The 9,851-nt window shown below is 32.3% G+C and overlaps 2 protein-coding genes across 2 annotated transcripts in view; both read right to left on the bottom strand.

Moving 5' to 3' along the window:
- Positions 1–4,353, bottom strand: part of LOC107892284 (polygalacturonase-like) — a 10,117-nt gene extending 5,764 nt beyond the window's left edge. Inside the window, exon 1 of the mRNA XM_041101666.1 lies at positions 4,168–4,353. Within this exon, the coding sequence (XP_040957600.1) occupies positions 4,168–4,338 (171 nt within the window). The 5' untranslated portion in view covers positions 4,339–4,353. The remainder of the gene's footprint in view (positions 1–4,167) is intronic.
- A 43-nt stretch (positions 4,354–4,396) lies between these two features.
- Positions 4,397–8,842, bottom strand: LOC107892285 (polygalacturonase-like). The gene is made up of 4 exons (XM_041100164.1): positions 8,702–8,842; positions 8,297–8,608; positions 6,817–6,826; positions 4,397–4,485 (listed from the first exon to the last, which is right to left on the bottom strand). Exons 1-4 carry the CDS (start codon positions 8,840–8,842, stop codon positions 4,397–4,399), a joined length of 552 nt encoding a protein of 183 aa, XP_040956098.1.
- Between the last annotated feature and the right edge of the window lie 1,009 nt (positions 8,843–9,851).

Raw genomic sequence — 9,851 nt, 5'->3', positions numbered from 1 at the left:
GAAGATCCATCCACTAGTAGATGCATGATCCTCCAAATTGTAATCCAACTAGCATCCGAATACCCTTCTAAAACTGGAGGATATCCATTATAACACAATCCATAGTTAATAGTTTTCTTTAAGTACCTAAGTACTCTATTCAAAGCTTGTCAATGCAAACTACTTGGATTACTTGTGTACCTATTCAATTTTCCAACATCATATGCAATATCTGGTCTTGTACAAGTCATTATATACATAAGATAACCAATTAGACTTGCATATTTCAATTGATCAATTTTCCTACCAGCATTAAATACTAATTTTAATTGAAGATCCATAGGTGTAGATGTTGGTATACAGTTGAAAAGATCAAACTTTTTAAGAACATTTTCAATGTAATGTGATTGTGATAAAGCTATAGTGCTTTCATCTCGGGTTATTTTAATCCCAAGAATAACATCTGCTACACCCATAGCCTTCATAGAAAAGTTGTTTGACAAGAATTTCTTTGTGTTTTCTATTTGTTCCAAATCTGTGCCAAAAATGAGTATGTCATCTACATATAAGCAAATTATGACACCCTTTCCATTATCAAATTTTCTATATATGCACTTATCGAATTCATTTATTTTATAGCCATTAGCTAAAACAACCTTGTCAAACTTTTGGTGCCATTGTTTTGGTGCTTGTTTAAGCCCATATAAAGATTTAACAAGCTTACATACCTTATGCTCTTGTCCTGGAACAACAAATCCTTCCGGTTGCTCCATGTACACTTCCTCTTCCAATTTACCATTTAAAAATGCAGTTTTAACATCCATTTGGTGAACAACCAAATTATATATAGAGGTAAGTGATATTAATAGTCTAATTGTAGCAATTCTTGCTACTAGAGCATAGGTATCAAAGTAACCAATACCTTGTCTTTGTGTAAAACCTTTTGCTACCAACTTTGCTTTAAATTTATCAATGGTTCCATCGACCTTCATTTTCTTTTTGAAGATCCATTTACAACCTATTGGTTTGGAACCTGGTGGAAGATCAACTAAGATCCAAGTTTGATTTCCCATTATTGAATCCATCTCATCATTTATTGCTTCTTTCCAAAAAGCAGAGTCTTGAGATTTCACTGCCTCTTCAAATGTAATAGGATCAGATTCGGTATTATAACAATAAGGTATCTTATTGCATATACTTTCACCTTTTCCTTCTACAAGAAACATAATGATATCTGGTCCAAAATCTTTGACCTTTTTAATCCTCTTACTTCTTCTTAATTCTTGACAAGATTCATCATTATTATCAATTTGTTTCAATGGAATCTCATTCTCATTTGAAGAATGAATCAATTGTTGTGGTTGTAATTGTCTTGATATAGAATTAAATCTATTTTCATCAAAATAACATCTCTTGATTCAATAACAGTATTAATTGAAATTGAATCATTTGGTTCAATTACCATGAACCTATATGACTTGCTATTATGTGCATAACCTATAAATATGCATTCAATTCCTCTTTCACCTAACTTTTTACGTTTAGGTGTTGGAACTTTTACAATAGCTCTACAACCCCAAACCTTCAAATAATTAAGGTTTGGTTTCCTTGTCTTCCATTGTTCATAGGGGGTTATTTTAGTTTCCTTATTAGGAACTCTATTCAATATATGACAAGATGTTAGAACAGCTTCTCCCCAAAAACCTTGTCCAAGACCTGAATATGATAACATTGAATTTACCATTTCAGTTAAGACTCTATTTTTTCTTTCAGCTACACCATTTTGTTGTGGTGTGTAATGGGCTGAAACTTGATGGACAATTCCAGTGAGTTCAAAATAACTTGGATTATAGTATTCTCCACCTCTATCCGATCTTAAGCACTTGATAAACGATTCACACTGAAGTTCAACTTCAGATTTGTAAACTTTAAATTTATCAAGCGCTTCATCTTTTGAATACAATAAATATACATAACAATATCTAGAATAATCATCAATAAAAGTAACAAAATATTTCTTTCCACCTAATGTAGGAGTACTATGTATCAAATCAAGTAATTTTGTTTTCCTTTTAACCTTAGGGAAAGGGTTTCTTGTAATTTTAGTCAACATACATGAATTGCATTTTTCAATATTATTATTAAAAACAAGAATTAGATCTAATTTATACATGTCATTCAATTTTCTATAATTCAAATGACCTAATCTATAATGCCACAAACAAAAAGATTCAACCATATAAGCAGAAATAGTATTTTTATTCTTATTAATAATATTGAGTTTGAACATGCTTTCATACATATACCCTTTTCCCACAAAAATTCCTCCCTTAGATAAAATAAACTTATCTGCCTCAAAAACAAGTTTAAAACCAAACTTATTCAACAGACTTCCAGACACTAAAATTTTCCTAACTTCTAGTACATAATATACATCATTTAAGGTTAAAACCTTTCCAGAAGTGAATTGTAGTTCAACAGACCCTTTGCCTTTAATTGCTGCGGTGGAAGAATTTCTCATGTACAAGACATTGTCATTTTCACATTGTGTGAACTTTGTGAACATGCTTGTGTCTTTGCACACATGTTTGGTTGCTCCGGTATCAATCCACCATGTATTATCATCTTGTGCCATATTAATTTCAGATATCATTGCAACAAACTTTTCGTTATTATCAGCCTTAGAAGATGATTTCTTCTTTAAAAATCAACATTCATTCTTGAAATGTCCCGGCTTTCCACAATGATAGCATGAGCCCTTTTGTTTCTTTTTAAACTTAGGTGCTCTATCAGTCTCATTGAACTTTCTCTTGAATGGTTTAGTAGTCTGTACTTCCTCCGTAACATGTACTTTGGCATTTTCAGAATTTAGGTTCTGATCTTGTTTTCGATACTCTTCTTCAATACGAAGATGATTTGCCAAAGCCTCAAGAGATATTTCCTCTTTCTTATGTTTTAGACTTCTTTTAAAGTCTTTCCAAGATGGAGGAAGTTTGTCTATTATGGAGGATACCACAATCATTTCATCCATTTTCATATCATATTGCTTAAATTGATTTAGCATCTTTTCAATATCACGAAATTGTTCCATAACAAAACGACCATCAACCATTTGATAATTATTGAAACGACTGACAAGAAGTTTCTTACTTGTAACATCTTCGGTCATGTATCTTGCCTCCAATTTGTCCTATAATTCTTTAGCGGTGACCTCGTTTTGGTAGGTGTCGAACAAACCATCAGATAAACCATTCAATATGTGGCCCATGCACATGTAATCAGCATTGTCTCATTTTTGTCTTTCTCGGGTTGCAGCAACAGATTCGTTTTCATTCTCTTCAGGTCTTGGAGTATCCAAAACATAAGCAATCTTCAAAGTTGATAACAAAAACTGCATCTTTTTCTGCCGTCGTCAAAAATTGTCACCATCAAAACGATCAAGTTTAACAAAGTTGGAAGCCAACTCCCTTAGTGTTCCACTTTCATGTGTTGTGGTAGTCATAATGAAATATAACCTTAAAATTTTTAGTACAAAACTCCGGTAAGGAAAATCTCGAACACACGATTAGAACTCGAAAAGAAAAGAAGAAATAGGACAAGGCTCTGAGGCGTGTATCAAGCCACTATCTTTAAGGTTATATTTGCCCCCACTTATCTTCAGTGTGCAAATGAGTTCCAAGCAAATTAACCTCGAGGATACAATGAAACCAATGACTATTTGCGTTTTGCACTGACGAGAATAGTCCACTATGCACTGAGTAATGTATAACAAAAACTCAATTTCTACAAAGGATTTCTGCAGTAATCCTTTAAAGAATAATCTACTAATATTAGAAAATGAAGGAAGAGAAGAAATAATATTAGAATTTGTTGATCTATTTCCAAATGAAAACCCATTCCTATTTATAGGAATTTTCTTGTCTCTTCATAGAGACATCTTTCAATAGGTGTCTTTATGAATAAATATATAATAATAATTATTCATTTAATTTTGTAACTATTCAAATAATATTTTTTGAATAATTATAATTCTTTTTTAAAAAATCAAATGATATAACTTTTCACCAATGACCAAAAGATTTATCTTTTGATTAATTACACCCATTCATTTATAGTTATTGGGATACTATAAATATTTGAAAATGTTCCAACATTAGGGTCCTTGAAAGCACTAGGATCAGCCGGAGCCTTTATAGTGCCCTGAACATTAATCTCAATAGGAGCCTTGCATGGACCTTCTAAGTTTACTTTTGATAATAGATATGTCCCTTTAGGAATCACAACTGTTGATGGGGTTACAGAGGCACATGCTTCTTTCCAAGCATCCAAAAATGGCGAAAATGAAATGAATAAAGACATCAGTTTGAAATATAATTTTTTTCATATTTTCACCTTTGGGTACAAAGTTAAGAGCAATTCAACTTGCCTTACTCAAATCCGTTTTCCCGTCAGCTTTTGCGCCAAACTTGGCAACAACATCAATAGCGCCTGATTGAACTTTAGAGGCTGAAATGAATAATAATAAAAGCACAAACATGGAAGGAACAATATTAAGGTGTGGTGCCATGTTTTTATTTGGTTTTGAAATTACACGAAGAATGGCTTTTCCTTTTATTTTTTTTTCCAAATATATAGAAATTTTGAGAAAATTACAACCAATCAAATATATTACTATTTAATCAATGTGGAAAAGTCATATGGCCAAGCTTCAATATCTATGATTAGCTTGTTTCTTTAATATCAACTTCGCTTCGCACGGTTAGATAGTTTTGTGGTTAATTTTTTCACAACTTTAATAATTTAAACTATGTGAAAGGATTTTATTATGGAAAGATTGAAAAGCATTATTTTACATTTTATCTTCAAAATAATATCTTTACTAGATGGTGGCGAATATAATTATGTTCCGTTAAATTTATCAATGTTGTTTCGAAAAGTATAATCCTAATTATTCAATAAAAATTGTTGATACAGTAATGTGGTTTGGTGGTTGACGAAGGTTCACACCATATTGCCGAAAGCAATTCTGGTGGTTTCTAGCACTCTTCTCAATCATTGTTTTCCTGGCCCTATAATACCTAGTCGAGCTAACATTCGCCCTGGACTTCAGCCTAAACTTCATCCACGTAACAATTATTAGTGAAAACCTGATGGGCATTTGACTTCTCTTTCCAAATAGATTTACTTTTATCTTTTAATTTCTTCAACTTCTCTCAAGCATCTTGTAATTTCTTATCTTCATCCCCATCTCACACGTATCAAATTTCACAAGGTATGACTTTTCATCACAAACACCATCCCTTTCATTATCATCTTTTTATGAATCCTCACGTTCACCTTTACCCTCATCCTCACCCCTCATTCTAGAAGATACAAACTGACCCTCAGATAAAATGGATCGAATTAGTGGGAAAATATTGAACCTAAATAGATGATCGGCATTCTATGATAGTAACATGCATTTGACAAGGTAAATGGACAAAGCTTTCCAAGCTTAGCTTTCGTAACATTATATATTGGGGAGATCGATCATGGTACTTTGAGTAGATTGAGTCTACAACTAAATAAATTCTAATTAAGATTTTATTTAAGCCCTAATTATTTATGTACAATCGATCCCTCTGCTAGCTTAATATAACTCTAAGTAGATTGCATAATAAGAACTGATTGAATGTATGGATGAAAATGATATATTAGAATTAGATGGAATGAATTACTATTCCATGTAAATGCGATTTCATGAGAATGGAAAAGATGACACGGAATTAATTTAATTCCGTCGGTTTGTTATTTAATTCAATGAATAAATTAAATAAATAAGTCCAAAGTGAGGATTAAATTAAGTAGTGGAAATTATTTAATTTAATGAAATAATTAATTTCAAAAAACTTAATTCATGGAAGAATATATGCTATTGGGTTAGATAATCATATGGTCTTGATTTCTTATTTAATTCAAGAGAGGTAAGCTCGTATAATTAAACTGGAGAACAAACCACTATGGTAAGTGTGCCTCCGCACACAAAGAGAATTATCTCTTGGAGTCGCTGGCCATGGGGTTAAAAATGTCCTAGTTGGACTTTAGTTCTTCTATATTATTTATTTTATGTACATCGGATACAAATATAACTCTTGCATATGTTTCTTTATCAATACCCAATTTATGTAAAAAAAAAACCAAGGACAATTTGTTGAAATTTATTGAAATATTAGTTAGATTCTATTTTCTTTCAACTCAAATCAATTCTATCGTTTTAGACTTTGTAATTTAGATTTTTAAGATTATAATGACATTCTTCTAAAGAGAATAATTGAATTATAGGAGTTGTTTTCGATTGGGTAGAACACAAAGAGGTAGCTGACATACCTCCTTGATTAGTCCCGGTTTACGTCTTCTTTTCAGTTTTGGATAGGACGCAAAGAGCTAGATGCATAGCTGCTTGAGAAGTCTCGAGTCACATCTTGTGCTTTACTTTTTCAGTTACATCCCACTTTCCAAGCACCTGAGTGTTCAAGAATAGGGAAGAAAATCGTTCAGTAGAAAGGTTGAAGATATTGGACTGCTATTTGAATTGATCAAGACAATGAAGGCATCTCCAAAACTTTCCTTGCGACTTGGACATCCCCTAAGCCTTGAACCATAACATTTTAATTTGGTCAAATTTATTACTTTAGATGTCACGATAAATGCCCATTTTACTATAGAAATTAAAACTCTAATGTTCCTACCCTAGCTACTTTTCTAAATGCATTTCCAACATGAACCCCGAATCAGAAAAGAAACCATGAAAAAAAAAGTTTCAAGCCAAACACACAAAAATAAGAAAAAGAGACTAACCTTTGAGAACCTAAAAGCAAAAACTACAGATCACATCAACAAATTTAGGGATCTTTAAGTGATAATCGCAAGATACCCAAACACTACACTTAATCTCGATGTAAATATCGTTCCTTTCTAAAAATCTTTATAGAGTTCCACAAAATTTTCTCTCATTCTCCTTTTTGGTGTTCAATTTTTTATATGAATAATTAAACATAAAATGGTGTCATGTCATTATCCCTAATAGAGTCGAACGTTCGAGAAGAAAGACGTTGTGCAAGTTTGTCGAAGAAGCTCGGGAGATTAGAAAAGCGCTAGTTTTGGCTGTGGACTATAAAGACCAAGTAATTATTACTGACCTATTCAATTTAGAAATTAGAGATCATTCTTGATTGTGTTGGAAACATTCGTTTAGAAAATGATTTTTTTTGAACAACAAAAAAATTAAAAATTTCTAAACCCAAGAAGTTGTCATATTTATAGGGACAAACCCTTTTACCAAAATCATACTTGTGCTCTGGATTAGGTGGTCTAAGCTGTTTCTCAATATTCTACGAACACGATCTTATCAACTATTCAAAAAGCTCGGCTAGTTAAAGCGTAGGCTCTAATCCATGAACGGATGAAAGCTATGAAAATTTCTATTGATGTTGGAGTGGCGAATATTGTTGACCCTTTATGGGACAAAAACTAAAAATGTAAACATTCATATTTAGAATTTTTTTTGACTTAAATCTCACTAATGTTTTACAATGTCGATGCTTCTCATCGTGTGTGGTTGACCTAGCCTATGGTCTCTATTTATAGAAAAATCTTAACAGTCTTGGTCGAACAAGAAGAAGAAAAAATATAATAACATTTTAAGAGAGAATACACATAATTCTCTAGTAGGAATATGTATGGGCTTCAGCACCCTCTCTTCAGAGATAGGGGAAGAGACATTATTCAGTATAATATCCTCAAAATGTATATCTGACACTATCCCAGGAGATTCACCTGCCCAAGTTTTGATTCGAGCTCCATTCGAAGTATTAGTGTTGGTGCAGTTTGAGACTTTAACTCCCTCAACTGGCTCTTCATTTGGGAACTTTCCAAGACTACGATCTTATACCATGTCCTGGTCCACAAGTTATTTCTTTTATGTCTAGAGTTTTAGTGCCATCTCCGATGGAAATACAATCATCACCAATTTTAATGTCATAGCCAATAATATTTACCCCGTCTGATTTGCCCATGTGAATCGCATATGTGTTTGGTCTATCTACTGGTGCCTCTACCTTGAAACGTTCGAGGGTAAACATTACCATGGAATAGTTTACTGTCTTTGCTAGTTATATCATGTATCAATGTATTGGTCACAAAGTCAAACCTTATATTCTGTTTAATTTTGGAGTTAACAAAGTAACACACGAAACAAAGATGTTAGTTATAATTATATTTTGATAATAATAAGAGGAAAGAGAATAAATAAATTTTGGCAAGAAGAAACAAAGCTGACAGCAAGAAGTTTGGAACGAAATTCACGATTGTCGGGATCTTTATTCTTCTCATAAGCAATGCTTCCCTGACCATCAAAAATTCCTCCGCCAGACATTTTGAAATTTTCTATACTATAGAATCTAACCCAATTAGGGTCCTTGAAAGCATTAGGATCAGCTGGAGCCTGTACAGTGCCCTGAACATTAATCTCAATAGGAGCCTTGCATGGAACTTTTAAGTTTACTTTTGATAATAAATATGTCCCTTTAGGAATCACAACAGTTGATGGGGTTACAGAGGCACATGCTTCTTTCCAAGCATCCAAAAATGACTAAAATGAAATGAATAAAGACATCAGTTTGAAATATAATTTTTTTTTCATATTTTCACCTTTGGGTACAAAGTTAAGAGCAATTTAACTTGCTTTGCTCAAATCCGTTTTCCCGTCAGCTTTTGTGCCAAACTTGGCAACAACATCAATAGCGTCTGATTGAACTTTAGAGGCTGAAATGAATAATAAGAAAAGCACAAACATGGAAGGAACAATATTAAGGTGTGGTGCCATGTTTTTATTTGGTTTTGAAATTACACGAAGAATGGCTTTTCCATTTGGTTTTTTCCAAATATATAGAAAGTTTGAGAAAATTAAAACCAATCAAATATATTACTATTTAATCAATGTGGAAAAGTCATATACTCATCTGAATACTTTGTATTTAGATAATAAGTTTAACTCAGTCTCTACTGTCTCTTTCCATTTTGGCCAATCATTTCTATGTCGAAATTCTTCTATAGTTCAAAGGTTGGGCTCATTTTCAGTGACAATATTAGAAGCAATTGCATTTGCAAATATTATCAACAATTGCATCATTTCTTTCCTAAATTTTTCTAGATTTTAATGAGATCTCAATATTTTTCAGTTCTGAAATCACTTCAGGGGTTGTTTGTTTAGAAATATGAGGTTGTTTATTGATATTACTTCTGACATATTCTAGAGTGTTAACTTGAAAATCTTTCATTTCCTTTTCTCTTTGGAGGAATGGAATCTTTTGCACCAATAAGTCTACCACGCTTCTAACATATTTTAGATTCATTTGTTGTTGCACTCACAGGTTTTCCTAAAAGGACCATTAATTGTACAAGAACATTTGCAGCCAGTATTTGCATTTTGATGACTCTTTTAGTGGAATTAGAAGTATCCAACAATTGATTTCAGGCATTCTGCAAATGAATTATTCTTTGAACTTCAAGTTCACTTTGATTTGTTTGTGTGTGTCAATATTGAACAAAGTAGGTGTGTTCCAACAAATTTCTTGTGCTCGAGGTTCTATACCATTTTCTTCCCCTAATGGTGGGAAAAGTGATTCATCAAATTGACAAACTAAAAATCTTACTTTAAAAAGGTAACATGTTCAAGGTTCACGGTATCTAGTTATAGACGGAGAATCAAAACCAATATAAATTCTAACACATTGTTGGGGACCTATCTTAGTACATTAATGGGGCAATAAAGACATATACAACAATCAAAAATTCTAAGATAAGATATATTAGGTTTTTGATAAAAAAAAACA

The sequence above is a fragment of the Gossypium hirsutum genome, chromosome D09 (assembly GCF_007990345.1).
Source record: "Gossypium hirsutum isolate 1008001.06 chromosome D09, Gossypium_hirsutum_v2.1, whole genome shotgun sequence".
NCBI classification, from domain to species: Eukaryota; Viridiplantae; Streptophyta; class Magnoliopsida; order Malvales; family Malvaceae; genus Gossypium; species Gossypium hirsutum.
Note: the sequence above shows the minus strand (reverse complement) of the source record. Positions and strands in the feature narration are given on the sequence as shown.

What these genes read in the sequence shown, in the direction of transcription:
- LOC107892285 (XM_041100164.1), bottom strand. Translation starts at nt 8,842, where the DNA reads ATGGCACCACACCTTAATATTGTTCCTTCCATGTTTGTGCTTTTCTTA. An exon ending in GGAAAACGGATTTGAGCAAA is followed by an intron (nt 8,609 to 8,701) that starts GCAAGTTAAATT and finishes ATTTCATTTTAG; the next exon opens with TCATTTTTGGATGCTTGGAA.